The 20,878-nt window shown below is 37.7% G+C and overlaps 1 protein-coding gene across 2 annotated transcripts in view; it reads right to left on the reverse strand.

Moving 5' to 3' along the window:
* Window positions 1–20,878, reverse strand: part of LOC121369349 (solute carrier family 13 member 5-like) — a 75,106-nt gene that overhangs the window by 37,610 nt on the left and 16,618 nt on the right. The window contains exons 1-8 of one of the 2 annotated variants that reach the window (XM_041494354.1): window positions 17,008–17,038; window positions 15,132–15,456; window positions 12,209–12,358; window positions 11,024–11,139; window positions 8,577–8,731; window positions 7,969–8,065; window positions 6,557–6,709; window positions 793–921 (exon numbers count right to left, since the gene is read on the reverse strand). In XM_041494354.1, the coding sequence (XP_041350288.1) occupies window positions 793–921; window positions 6,557–6,709; window positions 7,969–8,065; window positions 8,577–8,731; window positions 11,024–11,139; window positions 12,209–12,358; window positions 15,132–15,326 (995 nt within the window). In that variant the 5' untranslated portion in view covers window positions 15,327–15,456; window positions 17,008–17,038. Of the gene's footprint in view, window positions 1–792; window positions 922–6,556; window positions 6,710–7,968; window positions 8,066–8,576; window positions 8,732–11,023; window positions 11,140–12,208; window positions 12,359–15,131; window positions 15,457–17,007; window positions 17,039–20,878 lie in introns of those variants that run through there. The other variant, XM_041494353.1, reaches the window with a different exon arrangement.

A 20,878-nucleotide genomic window follows, 5' to 3' on the forward strand; every position in this document is an offset into this window, starting at 1 on the left:
CACTGCAGTCATACATAGCAAGAGAACAGGCACTTCATCTGGTGTTGTGGTATTTATATGCCGGGGTGTCTGATTCATGAACAATTGTGAACATAATATTTATATTATTTAAGATATAACTGAATGTTAAAGAACCATGTAAGCTTTTGTGATTAATAACATTTATATGAATATAAGAAATAACATAAAACTGCCAGATATGCTGAGATATAGGCTATTACAATAATAACCAGGTCCAACTATTTGTAATAGAGTTATTTTAAAGACGCAATATACTGATTTATACTCAATTTAGACTGGTAAAGTACATGGAATAGTAAAATCAATAATACTTGGTTGTGGACAATATCAGACAAAACCTGTTTTGGATTTAAAATCATAATGTAAACACAGTATGTAAATATATATACTGTCAGAAAAGTAATAATGCGCCTTCGTTAGCTTAAAATGTTCATGAAACAGTCACATAAAAATGTACAATGTATGTATGATAATTGGCGTATTTGTACTACTTGTGAAAAGTATCATAAATAATCGAAAAACGAACAGAAAATTTAAAAAAAACCGAAATGTCCCATCGCTATGGTGTACACGACTGTTTGTGTTTCTGTGTGGTGTCTGCATATATATGTCTCAATATATCTATGTGTGTGTATGTATTCTCTTTCTTTATATAATATAACCTCTCTCTCTCTCTCTCTCTCTCTCTCTCTCTCTCTCTCTCTCTCTCTCTCTCTCTCTCTCTCTCTCTCTCTCTCGGTGTGAGTCAGTGTCTGTGTTTGTTTTGCTTACTGGCATCTGAGAAAGACAATCTGTAACCAGATCCACAGCACGATGAGGACGATGAACGAGAGCGGAAGTCCGTAGATCATCCACGTGGCGAACGTGATCGGGTTGGTCGCGTTATACTCATCAAACACACTGCAAGTACAACATACATGAGACGTCATACTGTTCAAACACACTACAAGTACAACATACATGTGACGTCATACTGTTCAAACACACTGCAAGTACAACATACATGTGACGTCATACTGTTTAAAAACTGCAAGTACAACATACATGTGACGTCATGCTCTTCAAACACACTACAAGCATAACATACATGTGACGTCATGCTCTTCAAACACAAGTACAGCATACATGTGACGTCATGCTCTTCAAACACTACAAGTACAACATACATGTGACGTCATGCTCTTCAAACACTACAAGTACAACATACATGTGACGTCATACTCTTCAAACACTACAAGTACAACATACATGTGACGTCATACCCTTGAAACAAACCCTTCAAACACATTGCAAGTACAACATACACGTGACGTCATACTCTTCAAACACTAAACACACTGCAAGTACAACATACACGTGACGTCATGCTGTTCAAACACTGCAACACAACATACACGTGACGTCATACTGTTCAAACCTGCAATGACAACATATATGTAACTTCATACTGGACATGACAATAAAGGCAAACGTTTCTATGACGTGAGTTAAGTGTATTTACAGTCACGAGATACAGTTAAATGAATACAAACCAAGCTGTAAGTAGTATAACAGTTTTGTACCATGACTGCCATAAATAATAACACACGAGTACCCGATGAAGACGAATCATCTTACGAGTGGTTACCACATGTATCGACGGCCGCAATAACCGTGGACTAACTGGGGGAATCGTGAGTGATGGATGAGGTAACTTCCTTGTATCGACGGCTGCAATAACCGTGGACTAACTGGGGGAATGGTGAGTGATGGATGAGGTAACTTCCTTGTATCGACGGTCGCAATAACCGTGGACTAACTGGGGGAATGGTGAGTGATGGATGAGGTAACTTCCTTGTATCGACGGCCGCAATAACCGTGGACTAACTGGGGGAATGGTGAGTGATGGATGAGGTAACTTCCTTGTATCGACGGCCGCAATAACCGTGGACTAACTGGGGGAATGGTGAGTGATGGATGAGGTAACTTCCTTGTATCGATGGCCGCAATAACCGTGGACTAACTGGGGGAATGGTGAGTGATGGATGAGGTAACTTCCTTGTATCGACGGCCGCAATAACCGTGGACTAACTGGGGGAATGGTGAGTGATGGATGAGGTAACTTCCTTGTATCGACGGCCGCAATAACCGTGGACTAACTGGGGGAATGGTGAGTGATGGATGAGGTAACTTCCTTGTATCGACGGCCGCAATAACCGTGGACTAACTGGGGGAATGGTGAGTGACGGATGAGGTAACTTCCTTGTACCCACGCACCTATTACCGTGTCTTCATATGATAACGTCACTATCGTTAATTATAAGTATTGTCTATTATGTATTTTACGTTCAACTGGGTATGAACCCAGAAGCGTACACAACTGACCCCTAGTGCTGGACCAAAACCATAAATTCGGCCAAAATGTGCTAACCTGAGACCTTTTTACCATGTATTTTCATCATTCTACTCTCAAAATTCGTTGTAATCCATGTAAAAATGCGTAGTGATTCGTTTGCAACTCAACATGGCTGTTTAATAATATGATTAAATGTTATCCAGATTTGGGAATTTTCGTTTCATTCGATCAAAAAACAGCCTGCCCCCTACAGAAATGGGAGCCTGCACGCCTATGTATGAACGAAAAACCCCAAAAGGTATTGGTAAACATAGGAATAACAGAGTCTTAATTGAAGTCATTCGATTTGTCCAGCCGTAGGAACAAGAGTTTGTTCATTTTTCAATGAAGGTGAAAAGAACGTTGTCATGGAACGTCATTTTATAATGGTACTTTGTCTTATTGAGCATTATTCTTTAAAATAAAATACGAACTTTTAGGTAGAGGGGGGTGATAATATGTGATTTTTTTAATTGAATACGAAACCATTCCTATCATGTTAAGCTTTGAAGTACTTTTTCAAGAAGCTATTACATCAGGGTGTAGCATTAGTTGTGACCCCTCCCAAGCTCAAAACTAACTTTTTAGGTCAAAATTATCATTCGCGATTAGAAAACCGATCATACACTTTCTATAAAGTTTGCTATAAAGTTTGCTATAAAGTATCTGTTTTTCACTTGCAATGGTTTATAATGAGTATTTTATCTTGCTGCATCTTAATAATATTATAAATATATACATATATGTCCTATTTGTAAATGAATAGTTCAGTACAAATTTCAACAATATCACTTTTCCGATGTTTTCTGAAGAGATTCTCTGAATTGTTCGAGTGTAACCATGGACTCTGAATCAGAACGCTTTCCTAGAAGAGCCTTCAAAGCAACACTGTATTCAATTGGTGTTTTGTCACGACGTTTTTTGTTTGGCAGTGTAATTTGAATTTTGAATAATGGATGAGATTTTGGAAGGCATGTTGATGATTCCTTGGCAAACTGAACCTTCATCTTCATTCTTCTCTGTTGTTCAATTGCATTTCTTTCCTTTTCTATGTACTGATCATGTCACAAGTGAAAGGTCCTACATCTTTCAGTTTTGCCAGCATGTCCAGTGTTTTCCTCTTCTTAAGCATAGCAATGGCCTCTTTCTCGGTTGCTTCTGCTGCGAACTTGTCCTTCATTTTCTGACTCCATGCCAGCTTGATGTCCTTCACTCGAGTTGCCTCATCTGAAAAACTCCTGAATGATGATTCAGAGTTTTCCCGGAGTCCTTCAGTTTGTTGGAGAATGATACTTCTACTAACAGCCTCCAGCTGCTTTAGCTTATGTAGGTATTAATCAGCTTTACCACATAACCTTTCCATGGCCATGTTGGTAACAGGTGTGTCATCAATGTTTGGAGCCTGCGTTTCAACTAGATACTGCGGTTCAAACTGTGTGGATATTCCATAGTCTTTCCACTGCCTGAAAAGGATCCCTTTGGGTTCTGGTGGGATAAAATTACACAATTTCATGCAGTCGTCAGCATACCTAATAGCCATCTCGCTAACAGCTGTCACAACCTGTTGATTGTATTGGACTTAGACTCTGGTAGAAGATCTTGAGGTCTGCGTGTGTTGCTCCTTTAGCAATGGTTACACTGTAGAAGGGCTCTATGAGTTGAATTCCAAGAGCAGCAAACACAGCAAAAGCTGGTTTGAAGTATTCCACATTTTGAAAAGCCCTCACAATGCAAGCCAGACGGTTTGTGATACTTGGATTATTATCCAGAAAGCTTTCAATCCACTGGATAAAGAAAATAATTACCACAGAAGCACGTGTCAGACAGCCAAATTTGTGATCTTTGTAGACAAAGAGCACTTGATGAACATTATTATTCTGTAGGTGGAGGACAAACTGCTTATAGCAGTTCCATGGCTTATGTTGGAATTCAGGTGCAATGAGCCTCAAAATGCAGTCAAGTGATTGACCTGCAATCGAACCATGCTTTGAATGAAAGTCTAGATCAACCATGACGTTTTTGAAAATTGCCTCCAGTGTCATGTCTCTTTCAATTAATGCCAGTTGTTTATTCATGCCAGATGCAAATCCTAAAGTAGTATGTGTACCACAAGAAAGCTGCCCATCTGCTGTTTCAAGGTTGTACATATCAGCTATAATAACTGCGAATCCTTTGTCGTGTTCTGTGGAATCAATCATGTGAGCATTAACAAGCTGGTATATCGCAGATACTAGTTTGATACCGCTCCCAGAATTTCAAACATCAGAGCACATTGATTTGCTATGTCTTGCGTAGTTTCACCAACAACTGGAATCAAAGTCAGAGGAAAAGGGACAGTCTGACCGACATGAATGCCAGCTACTGCAAACTGTCCAACTCCTTTCTCGGTTGTACTGTCTGCTGCATGAGTAATCGTTCTGCCAGCCCGTGCTCTACTTTGAATGTCACCAGCAATACAAGCTAGGCCCTTCACTTCAATTAGCTCATCTGCATGTCGCATATTCCTTGCATGAGGTAGTGTGTTCAAATCAAAAATGTTATCACCTTCCTGAGGTAGTTTCCATTTCCTCACAAACAACCTATTGGCGACTTAGATTAAAGCTTGAGAAGATCCGTTTGAAGACAGTCCAAATCCCTTTATATCATCATCTAGAGCCTCATATATATCATCTCGAATAATCCGTTGAGAAACCCTAATGTGACGCAATGCGCGTGGTAATGGATCGTCGCACTCAGGTTCATGTTCACTGCTCATGAACCGTTTTCGCTTACGACTTATAGGAGTATTATCAGTACCAACACTGCTGCTTTCTCCAGTTCCACCTGTGTCTGCAGAATCCATTTTCCTCAGGTATTTTAATTACACAGACATCTCCAGTTTGCTCATCTAATAATTCTCTAATTTGCTCAATGTCAAAATATTTGATTTTGTTTTCCATTTCCATTTTGCAATTTTCAGAACATTCACGCATGCGTTGCTTTCTCATCACGTCAGCATACCATACAGTATCAACACCTTTATCACACTGCATTTTTCTAATAGTGCGCTGATCATCAAGATACTCTTTCTCTTTCGCTGACATGTTCACACAAAATTCCATAGCACACTGTTGAATCCTCTCAGTTGTGGTAGCAGAGATGTTATTAAGTTTGTTGGACTTGTCCTTCAAAATGTTATAATCATTAATGGCTTTTCCACTTAATCTGTCTTACCGTAATATCTCCTGACCTTCTTTGAAAATGGATCAAACTTGTTCAATTCTTTTCAGAATCGCTGCTTACGTTATACAGTGCACCGTGTCATGGTACCATTTACTGTATAACATTTTCTTCACTTCATTAAATGCTTTGCTATATGACACTTGTGGGTTTTTTTTTGGTTCTTCAAAAGATGTCGTAAAACACCAATTACATCCTAGTATAGTGGAAGTCTCTTAGCATCTGCAAATTTCTTTATTGTAGGTAAGTCAATAATTGGGCCAAGTAGTGCTCCCGACATATGAGTAGTTCGAGACGTCATTGTCTCAAAGCAATATGCAATCTGTTAGTGTTATGTCACCATCACCAATATTTGAACTAAAATTCCCACGAAAATAATACTTTGTTACAGTGTTCTAGATGTGCCTAACATATTAACACATTGTGTTACATTAGTTTAGAACATAGACCCAAGAACAAAAACGTTAGGGGAGAAAAAACAATTTTGTTTAAAGATCTTCGCAAATATGAGTTTATCTATATCTGTAATTATACATCGGAACTTGGGAGGGGTAAACAATAAAGATACTAGCAACTGCAATAGCTCATTGGAAAGGTATGTTCATTGTTAATACAAAATGGGTAGTTTTGTTTGCATATTATATATAATAAAAAAATATGTTGTTTATCACCCCTCCCCGTTATTTTAGTATTACTTATTAGTAAGTATGTTCCAATTTTAATTATAAGGATTGTTTGTTATTTCCTTTACGTTCATCGGGGTATGAACAAAACAAATAATTCGCAGACGTGTGAACAAAACAAATCATTCGCAAATATGTGAACAAAACAAATCATTCGCAAACGTGTGAACGGCTTCACCGATTCACAGTGTGTATATGATTTATTTTTAATGGAAAAAAAAAGAGTCATCCTTAATTAACAGATCACAGATGTACTTACATATCGGACTGTCCCTTAAGGACTAAGTTGGGACCAGTCCCAGTCAAGGATGCTATGCCGCCGGTGTTGGCGGCGTACGCTACACACAACGACATCGCTTTACATAATCTGAGGTGTTTGGCGTCATCCTCTCTCTGGTCGTCATCGGACGCACTACAACATCAACACAACAACATGTTATACGACATCAACGCAGCGACATGTTATACGACATCAACATAGCAACATGTTATACCACACCAACACAACATCATGTTCTCTCTGACATAGAAACATGTTCTTCAACATCAACACAACATGTTCTTCAACATTAACACAACATGTTCTCTCTGACATATAAACATGTCCTTCAACATCAACACATGTTCTCTCTGACATATAAACATGTACAACATCAACACAATAGCATGTTATTTCTAATGTATAAACGTGCACTAGAACATCATCATAACAGCATGTTCTCTCTGACATCTAAACATGTACAACAACATCAATACAATATGTTCTGTGACATCTAAACGTACTACAACATCAACACAACATGTTTTCTCTGACATCCAACTATCTAAACATGTATAACACATGTTCTCTCTGACATCTAAATACGTACTTCAGCGTGAACAAAACATATTCTTTCTGATATGTAAACATGTACAACATCAACACAACATGTTCTCTGACATCTAAACATATACAACAACATGAACACAACATGTTCTCTGATATCTAAAGATGTACTACAACATCAACACAGCAGCATGTTCTCTCTGACATGTATCTAGAGACGCACTACAACATCAAGACAACAGCATGTTCTCTCTGACATCTAAATATGTACTTTAGCGTGAACAAAACATATTCTTTCTGATATGTAAAGATGTACAACAACATCAACACAACATCTTTCTGACATCTAAACATGTACAACATCAACACAACACGTTCTCTGACATCTAAACATATACAACAACATGAACACAACATGTTCTCTGATATCTAAAGATGTACTACAACATCAACACAGCAGCATGTTCTCTCTGACATGTATCTAGAGACGCACTACAACATCAAGACAACAGCATGTTCTCTCTGACATCTAAATATGTACTTTAGCGTGAACAAAACATATTCTTTCTGATATGTAAAGATGTACAACAACATCAACACAACATCTTTCTGACATCTAAACATGTACAACATCAACACAACACGTTCTCTGACATCTAAACATATACAACAACATGAACACAACATGTTCTCTGATATCTAAATATGTACTACAACATCAACACAACAGCATGTTCTCTCTGACATCTAAAGATGGACAACAACATGTTCTCTCTGACATCCCTTTCTGACAGCTAAACGCTATAACTGCTTTGAAAATCTGTCCACATGTCTCACAGCAGTACCTGGTCTGAGGTGTGTTCACATGGTCATGATGGACACCATTTTGTGCTGTTGTTGTCCTGGATACTTCTTCCATTTCTGCTGTGTATCCCTCGTTTTCTGGAATTATTTTAGAATGACATTAATTATTAAGTTCCGCATTTAACTTGAAATACTTGCCACCCAGCGTTTAGGTGTCAACATTGATACAGTTAACATGTGTCCAGTGAAAGGTGGTATATAGTTAAAATCGGTGGAGTACAGCAGCCAATAATACAAATGAACCTTCTGTGAATTCTGCTGAGAGACATTCAAGGTGAAAACCTGTTTCGGGATACGAACCCAGCAAGCCCGTAGCAACCTGGAGACACGAAAATGTACGGGTGTTTTTAAAATACTTTATAAATAAAGACACCCCCCCCCCCCCCCACACACACACACATATATATATATATATATATATATATATATATATATACACACACACACGTGCATTAGATATTGTTCAAAACACACATACCCCACCCCCACTTCAATTATCGTTTCTATGGACCTGTTTTAGTATCCACCAGCCCCGAGGCTGATGACTCAACACTATGCTATTTGTTTCGTCTACAAAGTGAGAACAAACCGATTCCCTCTACAGCTTGATCGTCACCGACGTCGACTCCTTCCTTCATCTGCTGCAAGATGGCTTGTGCGATCGGGATCATCATGGCCGTCGTAGCAGTGTTACTGATCCACATCGACAGGAACCAGGTGACCAACATCAAGCCCGCCATCACCCTGCCAAATACAAAGGTATGACTACAATGCGCCATACTCCGTTCCTGAGGAAAACACATCCACCCCATTCATCAACATTACAATGGCAAGGTCCTCCAGCTGCTACCCACCTCACCAGGCGTGGGTTCAAGGATCTGGAGCAGGTAGTGTGTACCCTTTCTACTTAACATCGCAGCGCCCGTCTATAAAATCTCTGCAGCCACCTCAAGTCAGAATTCCTTCGACGGACCTGTTAGCGGGGCGGCTAACAAAACAATTGTGCACTTTTGATTAAAAACATGAAAACATTACAAGCATGTTCAGATATGGACTGAAGTCAGCAGCGCCCCATGGTGGTCAGAGAGGATCTGCAAATGTTATCTAACCCTTTCTGAAATAGTCTTATGACTAGACTCTTAAAGACGTTCTATAAACACAGGGCCTAGCTTCTGCCGTAAAATGTCAAACGTTAAAAGAAAAATGAAGGACTAAACAAAAAAACGGCTTCTCGAGATTGCATCTTTTCAAGAAACCAAAACAAAACAAACAAGACAATCCAAGACCAGGGTCCCATTTGCGTAGAGAGCTCCGCTATTTAAATTTTAATTTTGCCACTAGTAGGCAATAATTCAGTAAAAATACCACCTTAGAATATGCATGTGTCAAGTTTAAGAACTACCCAGTTAACACTATGAAATGTTTTCAGATTAGAAAAACAAAAAGACGAAGATGCTTGGATCTTGGCTGTTCGGTGTTCACACACTGACTTCTTTCATTTTGGAAGTTTTCTGAATGTCTTTGTACATCTGATCAGCTTGAAGTAATACTAAATCTGAATGGTATATATGCACAATCTGGATAATTCACACAAAGACACCATCTTTTCTGGTCAAGAATTGTACTATTTATGTTGTCATAGTACCACGTTTCAATCAAAGCTCTACAAGACAAACTTTCGTCAACTTTTGCATGTTACAATTTTAGTTAAATCTTTTAAATTTAAAACTACGAGAAAACAGACTTAATATTTCCAATGGTAATTTTTTTATTTAAATTTTTAAAATGTAATTTAAAACCTTAAAAAAAAAAAAAAATCAAATACAATACAATTATCTCTTTATTATACTGAGTTTTAAAATGAATTAAAACTCTAGGAGAAAACATACTTTTAAATGTTCAATGTAAATTTCTATTTAAAATGTTTTAATTTAATAAATATTACATTTACAAATTCAAAATAAAAAAACATAACAATTTCTATCAGTTGTGAAGACTGCCCATGAGAATCTTACTGCGTTTCAGAACTATCCAATAAAAACTGTAGGAGAAAGTATATTTTAAAATTTTAAAATGTTTAGTTATATTTTAAAAATTAAATACAAATTCAAAATTTCGATATCGATTAAACTCCAGGAGGTGATAAAGTATAAACAAATTAAATTTTGTTTAAAGTTTGAGAACTATCCAATCGAAACTGTAGGAGAAGAGTCTAAAATAAATTAATAAAAATTCTCTAATTAAACATTTTCATAATATCTGTCTATTAGTTTGTAGAATGTGCCCAAGAAGATAACTGTACTACTTTTCAGAACAAGCAATAAAAAAACTAGGAGTGAGCTCCGTGGTCCAATGAATAAGCTGCTGGATAATGAAGCTGACGAGAGTGGTTCAAATGCTGGCTCACACTTTTATTCTTCTTTCTCATCTATCACTCTCTGTCTATCATTCTCATTATCTTAATAAATAATAATAATAATATAAATTCCAATTTCTTCCACGATTTCAATTTCCATCCTTTCTATCAGGTTCCTCCGACTCTGTCTTCTGAAATGTCCACACAATCACCTACTTCCTCCACTGGTGCAGTCTCTGTTTACTTCCCTGTACCCATCTGCCATCCTTGTCCTCTGCCGCTAATAAAGCTGGTTACTAACGACAGCCAGTAAAAGGGTAATATAGTATGTGGTTACAAGAACCTCCAGACGTCTCCAAAGTGGTCAAACTAAGCCCACAGCTTAATCACGGCATGTTAATGGCAAATATAGTCACTAAAAACAAACCCCTGTCGCGGTTGAGGTGGACACCGAACGAAGTTGAAAGATTGATGGAGCAGCCAGATTGGGAATAAATTAGGTAGAATTCAAAGGAGAGAAAGGAAAGGGGGACTGTGGGAAAACAAATAAATAAAAATAAAAACTCTAGGAGAAGATAGATTTAAAAGGAAAGTTGTGGGACGGACGGAAGCAGGACACGTTGGTATTAGAAAAACAAACGTCATAGTGGAGCTACAATGTAAACCAATAACATATATACCATCTTGGTTCGGAACCAAACAATAACAGGACGCCTAAAGCCAGTCGTTTGTGTAGATTCCATGTTTCTATGGCAATGGCTATAATCAGTCCTCCGACAAACAGCATTGAGGTGTCCTGAAAAAAGTAAAACATTTGTTTTGTTAATGACGCCACTAGAGCACACTGATTTATTAATCACCGGCTTAGTATAGGGGTATATGTAATTCCGTGGGACTTGAATGTTAATTTTTGGAAATGTCCATGATTGTAATTGTTATAGTATGTAGATTACAAAAACCAATTGTTTCCGTTTGTTTTTCTAATCAAGGTCAAGGTAATTTTGCGTTGTTCAAGGTCAGTACCCAAAATCGACTTATACATCTTATATATGTGAGGTTTTTGTCTTCAGAATATAGATCGATAGCTTGTGATGAGCTTTGTACAGATTAGGCAATATTGTGTATGGGTATTGTATGCAGAGTAATGAAACATGATAATAGCATTGTTCTAACAAAACATAGATTCAGTTTATATGACAATATTACCACATTTATATATGCCTAAATTATCTGTTTCATATGACATTTTATATTATGGTAAGCATACTAAATTACCTGGCGTCAATATTTATATACATTTACGCACTTACACCAATTTACACACACACACACACACACACACACACACACACACACATATATATATGCCCATTACACATATTGTAGGGCTACTGCAGATCCAAAACATAAGCCACATAGAGTTATTTCTTTATATAGAACGATGTCCACATTTTCAATTTTAAGTGTTGGTTGTTTTTTATAATGTAAATAGTTGACATGAAATATTTACGTAGTTAATACTACACAAGTATATTTAAAATCATGTATGGATTCTATTTAATAAATATTTTAAGGGTAGCATCAGAATTAATGCCAAACGCGGTTCTGTGGAGAAGGGTTGTGTCCATTTTGTCTCTTTGGAGAAAGTGACTTACATATTTAATTATGTTGCAACCAATCACAGGGTTTATATTATACTGGTTAGTACATAATAATAAAAAATAAATAAAATAAAATCCATCGATGTAGTCATATGTGTAAACATGTTTGTTTGTTTGTTTGTTTATTTATTATGAACTAGAGGAGAAATATATTGGATAAAAACAACACCACCAAAAACCCTGAAAGCTATATTATATACTCACATTCATATAGGTAGATGACGTTTCTTTAGCTGTCAGAATACCCATCATTGGACACAGGAAAACTGGTAGTAGTGACGTCACAGCGATGGGAACCGCTTCGGTGATCCAAAACACGGCCATTAACGCAATGAGATACGCGCAGCGATATGCCTGCAAGACAAATTCATTTTATTTTTAATTAGAATCGGCTTAATGCCCCGGATTAACAAAACTATATAATTTCTCAAGTATCGCAGCTGTATTGCCCAACATGTGTCGTTCATCTACGGCATACAACATCCCATACAATATTTGTTTTAGAATCGGTGATTATTTTGTTTTGAAACACATATGTGTTTATATCCAGTTACTGCCTTGTTATCAATAGTTAACCTTTATATTTTAACTTCTCATTTATGGCTACGAAGCCATAATTTAAATATATACCAAACTTTCGATAACAAGTGGAATGTGGTGTTTGTGCAGCTGTAAATGTTTTATACTGTACCCATATCATGCAAGTATTACGTGACGACTTATTTCCTTACAAGCTGGTGTATTCTGTGTCACTCCACAGTCACACTGCCATATACTGCATAACATTACAATCTCAATCTGCGACTCCACAGTCTTACTGCCATATACTGCATAACATTACAATCTCAATCTGCGACTCCACAGTCACACTGCCATATACTGCATGACATTACAATCTCAATCTGCGACTCCACAGTCTCGCTGCTATATACTGCATGACATTACAATCTCAATCTGCGACTCCACAGTCACACTGCCATATACTGCATAACATTACAATCTCAATCTGCGACTCCACAGTCACACTGCCATATACTGCATGACATTACAATCTCAATCTGCGACTCCACAGTCTCGCTGCTATATACTGCATGACATTACAATCTCAATCTGCGACTCCACAGTCACACTGCCATATACTGCATGACATTACAATCTCAATCTGCGACTCCACAGTCTCGCTGCTATATACTGCATAACATTACAATCTCAATCTGCGACTCCACAGTCTCACTGCCATATACTGCATAACATTACAATCTCAGTCTGCGACTCCACAGTCTCACTGCCATATACTGTATAACATTACAATCTCAATCTGCGACTCCACAGTCTCACTGCCATATACTGCATAACATTACAATCTGCGACTCCACAGTCTCACTGCCATATACTGCATAACATTACAATCTCAATCTGCGACTCCACAGTCTCACTGCCATATACTGTATAACATTACAATCTCAGTCTGCGACTCCACAGTCTCACTGCCATATACTGTATAACATTACAATCTCAATCTGCGACTCCACAGTCTCACTGCCATATACTGCATAACATTACAATCTCCGACTCCAGTCTCACTGCCATATACTGCATAACATTACAATCTCAGTCTGCGACTCCAGTCTCACAGCCATATACTGCATAACATTACAATCTGCGACTCCAGTCTCACTGCTTTGCATTGCATAACATTAAACCATGTGACTCCATGGTCTCACTGCCATGCACTGTATAATATTACCACCTGCCACTGTGTTGCTATTTGCAAATAAATATGCATGTACATACGCATATACACACATACAGACACACCTGTCACACACACACACACACACACACACACACACACACACACACACACACACACACATGTACATGTACACATGCATACACTCATTAACACATATACGTAAACACATGCACACACATATACATACACATATACACACTGCTCACGTAAACACACATACATATACACACTAGGCCCGTATGCAAAATTCTAAAGGGGGGATGAATGAATGTTTAACAACACTGCATGACAAATACATCGGCTACTGTGTGTCAAACTATGGAAATTCAAAATATGAAGTGATGAACAGCATCAATATAAAAATTAAACAGTTAAATACAAACACAGTGTAACGAACTGTGCAAAAATACAAATATAGATCAAATTAAAAGTCAGAATGAAAATCAGTATCTCGAAGAAATTTTAATAAAAGTTCTGGATGGAATCGAAATGATTCCATCACATTTCTTTGACCAAATATATCTTTTAGTATTTCATTCAGATGCTTACACTCCACCAAAGTGTGGCGCACCATCAAAGTACACTGACAGTATACACACTGAGGTGGAGGATCTTTCTTTAAGATACATGAATGGGTCAAGTATGTATGGCCGATGCGAGCACGACACAAGACTATTTCATCCTTCCTGCACTGCCTATAGGAGGACTGCCACTCTCCCAAGACTGGCTTGATGGCATGAAGCTTGTTCGCATCCGCACCGTCGTCCCAATCATGTTGCCAAGTCGAAATGATAAATTAGTTGATATTTTATTTAAAATCAGTATAAGGCACACCAACCCCGGCATGAGCAAAATCCAAAGCAGACTTGACAGCTGATTCTGCCTTTTTCATTACCCCTGATATCAACATGGCTGTGCACCCAACAAAATACAATATCTTTATTGGCAATGGATAAAAAGACACACTTTCGTAGCACCATCCCAATTAAGGGATGTTCCAGCTTCATATTGCGTAAAGCTTGGAGACACGAAAGTGAGTCGGTAAAAATAATAAATTTTGATGCAATCGAATCCTTGATTTCTTCTAAGGCTTTAATGACTGCTCAAACTTCAGCACTATTCCTTAAATCCAAAACAAAAAGGAAAGAAAGTAACGAGACACACACACCCCACCCCACCCTTCCGGAAAACACTCAAAAAGCCAACAAATGAAAATGCCATGTACAGCAAGTACCTGTTTATATTGAGCACCCCATTTCGGTAGTTTCTATACACCACTACATTTATTCTATCTCTTCTAAACGACCACATGTTTTAACCGACTGCTGATTAACGGCCGGTGTAGCGAGGTTGGCCTTGACCTGTACTCACCGGGTGATCACCAATGAAGAAGAAGAAGATAAATATGATTGGCGTAAGCACGCAGACCAGGAACTTCCACACAGCCAAGAACTGTGACCACGCGCTCGGCCGAAACGGCGCTCCGACTATTACAACATCGGCATCATGGTCAACGACTTGAGCTGACATGTCGTAAAACGACTTCCCTTTCCGTGGTTCGTTCATTTTCCCCGGATTTCACTTGTCAACCCGACACCTGGCGTCTTGTCTCTCCACAAGTACAAGAGATTAGTTGTTGTAGTAGTAGTTGTTGTTGTTGTTGTAATTATAGTAGTAGTAGGTAATAACTGTAGTACTGTAAATAGAAATAGTAGTACTAGTAAATAAACAATCATAGGTAGTGTTGATAAACAGTGATAGGTAGTGTTGATAAACAATGATAGGAATTGTTGATAAAAAGTGATAGGTATTGTTGATAAACAATGATAGATAGTGCTGATAAACAGTGATAGGTAGTGTTGATAAACACCGATAGGTAGTGTTGATAAACACATATAGGTAGTGTTGATAAACAACGATAGGTAGTGTTGATAAACAGTGATAGGTAGTGTTGATAAACAACGATAGGTAGTGTTGATAAACAACGATAGGTAGTGTTGATAAACAATGATAGGTAGGTAGTGTTCATAAACAGTGATAGGTAGTGTTGATAAACAACGATAGGTAGTGTTGATAAACAGTGATAGGTAGTGTTGATAAACAACGATAGGTAGTGTTGATAAACAACGATAGGTAGTGTTGATAAACAAAAATAATGATTTTCATTTCGATTACTATTAATAATAATGATGACGATGGTGACAAATAACAATAACTAAAGACAATAATAATACGACTACAATATGATGATGATGATGATGATGATAAATAACAATAAATAAAGACAATAATAATACGACTACAATATGATGATGATGATGATGATCAATAACAATAAATAAAGACAATAATAATACGACTACAATATGATGATGATGATGATAAATAACAATAAATAAAGACAATAATAATACGACTACAATATGATGATGATGATGATGATGATTATAAATAACAATATATAAGACAATAATAATACGACTACAATATGATGATGATGATGATGATGATGATGATGATGATGATGATAAATAACAATACCTAAATACATAATAAGTATTATTATAATACGACTACAATAGGACGGCACATATGATTAGGAGTGACTGGTGCGGTCAATTATACTATTGAAATAGTATTTTGATAGTTAAAATGTTTTATTGTGATAGTATTGCAATAGTAAAAGTACTATTGCAATAGTATTGTGGATTCTTAAATCGCTTGATATGAATACATATTTCGCAAAACCACACGTTGTTGTTACGCTTTATTTTATATGGGGTCCAATGTTTTTGCAGAAAGATCAGCTTATTAGTAGACTATTTATTTATGGTTTCGAAATATAATTTTTATGGTTTCTAATATTACGTGTTCGCTACGATAGCACTTCGACGGTCGTAGGAAATGTTTTGTAGTATAACCCGAAACACACGTAGCTTTGGCGTAAAGCATACGTAAAGCTAGAGGAACACGACTTTAACTCGAAAGACGTATACATTGACGACAAGGGGATTCCCTTGTTGCCACCAATGAGATAATGTTTGTTAACCGTACTGACAACAAACGGGTGGATGTAGTTCAGTGGTAGAGTGCTCGCTTCTGGTGCGATGGGTCGACGCAGAATCAATCGCCCTCGGGGTGCTGGAATATTTGTATTCCCAATTAGTGCCCCACGACTAATATGTAAAAGGCTGTGGTATATACTGTCCTATTTATGACAAAATGCATATACAAATCGCATGCTTACTTTTGCGTGACAGCAGCGGCCCAACGGGTCTCCCTCGCTCTCCCTCCCTCCCCACACTCGCGCCCTGAAGTGTCGAAATAACCATGTTAGATATCAAATAGTAGTAGTTTATTAAATGTGCTGAGGTGTCGTTAATAAATTACAAATTACGTAATTAACTTAAGACTGCAATTACAGGTGCAGAAGCATACAGCAACGGCGATCAGTGAATTTGTTTTCCAAGATCATCGTCTAACATCGCACACAATTCAGTAATGCTTGGCCTATATAATATAATGATCTAGTTAACATTAGGGACAAACATTGAGGATAAAAGTTACTGTCCGGACATGAAGGCCCTTTTAAGGGCCATTACAAACAGTTATTTTAAGGACTTTCAAAGAGACTCCCACCAATCTACAGTGCCCCTCTCAGGACATTCTCAAAGCGGTCCCCCAACGGCCGAGTCTTTCTAAGGACTAACAGAGGGCCCTTATGAGTGTCAAACCACCACAACCTCCATGAAGGCACGGTTCTAGCAACGAGCTAGCATTCCACCAGCTAAGTCAAAACAAACAAACTAGCTCCGTTTAAATTTCAGTGAAACGTTCTAAATTATGCGTTCAAATTACCTTCACGAAATTACATAACAGTTCCTCTTTGACTATAATCCCACGGGATATTTGCAAATTCAATAGCACCAAAACCACCACCCTCGCCAGCTTCCGATCCCGGTTGGGCAGATTGTGCTCCGTTACACATGCCAGCGCGGGCGATCTCCTCTTCTACTCACTCCAACCCTTTCCTGCCCTGGACGGACGAACCGGAGAGAGCCGACACCTGCGCCCATGACAGGCGTCTGCTACAACAGCTTTTTCTGAACGTTAAATCTTATTAAGTGATCTAATTAGGGTCAGAATTATACCATCGCTCGCCTTTTTAAGCATACAAACGATTGGTAGAACTACATTTTGACGTAAATCTGGAAATTTACGCCTGTCCTAGGTGAGTAATAAAATTAAGAGTGGTTCGGGTTAGACACCTAACTTTTTACTATTACTTTCCGACTAGCGTAAGTTTAGTAGGCCCTTCCGACTGCTTCGAGTTACAAGCACCTGTTTTGACTTTAATTGCGATCTATGTTCAGTGACAATATCGCCGGCTGTTGAAAACTTTCTGACGGTACGAACATAGCAGGGATATAGTTATCGTGACTATCGCAACATATCGATAGTTTGATGTATTGTTACACCACTATATATGATTGTAAAATAAAATAAAGCTGTTTTTACCTGAACAGGGTGTGCTGAACACTGAGACCTGAATGCGGTATGCTGAATGCGGTTTTAAAAAATACCGCGTGCACTGTTTACTTGCAAACGGTTTCACTGCGGTATTTTTAGTAGATAGAGAACTTTTTCTACGTGTTTGTTTCGCGTACCACATTCTGTGTGCATATAAACAGATACATCGACATAGGCTAGGGCGACCAAACACCTATACTGCACTAATCATTCCGTGTTTGTTTCGCGTACCACATTCCGTGTGCATATAAACAGATACATTGACATAGCCTAGAGCGACTAAACACCTATACCGCATTCATCATTTCGTGTTTCGCGTACCACATTCCGTGTGCATATAAACAGATACATTGACATAGCCTAGAGCGACCAAACACCTATACCTCACTCATCATTCCGTGTTTCGCGTACCACATTCCGTGTGCATATAAACAGATACATTGGCATAGGCTAGGGCGACCTAACACCCCTACTGCATTCAGAATTTCGTGTTTCGCATACTGCGTACCGTGTGTCAGGTAAAAGCAGCTTGATAATGAAAATAACACATTATGCGAATTTATGTAATACATGTATAGCAGATACATTACAAGTACAATCTGGATGTAAATCTAAACCACAGGGATTATCGTTAATTTTACGGCCAGTCAGAAAGTCTATCTAACTCATATGAATACATATTTATATACGAAGATAGACTGGTAACTATCTTTACGTCCAATCAGAAAGTCTATCTACCTCATATGAATGCATATTTATATACTCTATATACGAAGATAGACTTGTAACTATCTTTACGGCCATTCAGACAGTTTATCTACCTCATATGAACACATATTTATGTACTGTATACGTGAAGATATACTTGTAACTATATTTACGGCCATTCAGACAGTCTATCTACCTCATATGAATACATGTTTAAATACTGTATACACGAAGATAGATTGGTAACTATCTTTACGGCCATTTAGACAATCTGTCTACCTCATATGAATATATATTTATATACTGTATACACGAAGATAGACTGGTAACTATCTTTACGGCCATTCAGACAGTCTATCTACTTGATATAAATAAAGATCGCTACAAGTTCCTGTGAACTGAACTATTATTTACTGTCGTTGTTACAGGTGTGCGTGACAAAATGCAGCTATGGTGGGGAATCGATATTCGAGAGGTTTTGTAACCGCACTGTTACTGTTACGGATAGTCACGTGATAGGTCACCATTATGAGTGTAGTTTTTGACGTCACAGTAATTTGCTTCCGCTCTTTGCGATTAAAAGGTCTGCTACATGTGATACATTTAGTAGCTAATATACAATTTAAAATAATAATAATAAATAACACTTCTGAAAATGACGTCATCTTTAACCACTAGCTATGCCGATCTGCGAAATTAACTAAAAGTTTAGTACTCTTACTGAAGTATATTAGGTCTGAATTTACGAAATTTGTGTTTCTTAAACGCAGGTGTTTAATCCTTGTAAACGTCTGTAGTTACACGCGTGTAAGACATAAACAGGTGTTTAATCCTTGTAAACGTCTTTAGTTGCACGCGAGTATGATATAAACAGGCTGTGTAAATTAGGCCCATTATGATCAGTTATCGATATCCGTAACAGTAACGGTGTGTTTGTGAAACCTCTCTAACCACGCGGCTAGGTTACATGTAGCTATAAGTAATCCATACTTTTGAATTTTGCCCGGAGAGAGGAGAATGTAAAGAAAATTTTGTAACCTTTACTTTTACCTATGCGGATAGGTTACATGTAGCTATAAGTAATATATACTTTTGAATTTTGCACCGAGAAAGGAGAATGTAAACAAAAATGTTTTTCATCATCATCTCGTCTGCATATTGTTAATTAGCCTGTTTATATCATACTCGCGTGCAACTACAGACGTTTACAAGGATTAAACACCTGTTTATGTCTTACTCGCGTGCAACTACAGACATTTACAAGGATTAAACACCTGTTTATGTCTTACACGCGTGCAACTACAGATATTTACAATGAAACGATTTAAATTGAACATTAGAGAAGAAACCTGTTACCAAAACTCCTTCCAGATAAAAACAATAATATTTTATATAGAATTCTTCACAGACAGGATAACACATACCTCAGAATTTAATATGGGTAAATCACTAGTTGGAATGGGAATAGCCCATTTGGTCCTACGACCCACTGAGCTATAGGAGTAGTAACGACATATGCGAACACATGGTACAGTACGAAACAGCGTCTTTAGTTGTGCGACATTAGAGCTTTTCAGAGAGTTGGGGTCCGCCTTCAAAAATGTGTTCTTATATAATAAAGATAGTTCGTTCTCTGATGACATTGCATGGTACACTGTATTTGTGTTTAACACTTGATTTAGTGCCTCAATTAGTACTTGTTTCACGTATGACATTTACTTCTAAATTTATCAGCACCTATAAATGCAGACGCATGTGCAGGAATTTATGCAGGAGGGAGGGTCTAGACTGTGGCGAGAGAAGTTTATAGAGGGTGCTGGATCATACTCCGGAGAAAAATATATTGAAAAGAAAGAAAATTTGAGCAAGGGAGGTTCCGG

The sequence above is a fragment of the Gigantopelta aegis genome, chromosome 3 (assembly GCF_016097555.1).
Source record: "Gigantopelta aegis isolate Gae_Host chromosome 3, Gae_host_genome, whole genome shotgun sequence".
Taxonomy (NCBI): domain Eukaryota; kingdom Metazoa; phylum Mollusca; class Gastropoda; order Neomphalida; family Peltospiridae; genus Gigantopelta; species Gigantopelta aegis.